This window comes from Anarrhichthys ocellatus, unplaced genomic scaffold, assembly GCF_004355925.1.
Source record: "Anarrhichthys ocellatus isolate YVR2014 unplaced genomic scaffold, GSC_Weel_1.0 scaffold52, whole genome shotgun sequence".
NCBI classification, from domain to species: Eukaryota; Metazoa; Chordata; class Actinopteri; order Perciformes; family Anarhichadidae; genus Anarrhichthys; species Anarrhichthys ocellatus.
The window spans coordinates 2,786,672-2,786,936 of NW_022280082.1; the positions used below are offsets into that span (position 1 = coordinate 2,786,672).

Sequence of the window (265 nt, forward strand, 5' to 3'; positions counted from 1 at the left end):
CACACACACACACACACACACACACACACACACACACACACACACACACGTTGGCCAGATTCTTCCCATTAAGCTTTTAATTCTTATCGAGGAAGACGGAAAGACGAGAGCTGCGATACCTTTTCATCTCCCTGTCTGGGAAACAGTCGGAAGCTTGGGATCTTGAAGAAACCTCTCTTCTGATTCTAACAGACACAGAGAGGACATGACAATAATTAGTGTGTGTGTGTGTGTGTGTGTGTGTGTGTGTGTGTGTGTGTGTGTG

At 46.0% G+C, this 265-nt stretch overlaps 1 protein-coding gene across 2 annotated transcripts in view; it reads right to left on the reverse strand.

Annotated features, from left to right (window-relative positions):
- Positions 1-265, reverse strand: part of nbas (NBAS subunit of NRZ tethering complex) — a 127,942-nt gene that overhangs the window by 112,669 nt on the left and 15,008 nt on the right. For both annotated transcript variants that reach the window (XM_031870363.1, XM_031870362.1), the window contains exon 11: positions 120-185. In XM_031870363.1, the coding sequence (XP_031726223.1) occupies positions 120-185 (66 nt within the window). The remainder of the gene's footprint in view (positions 1-119; positions 186-265) is intronic.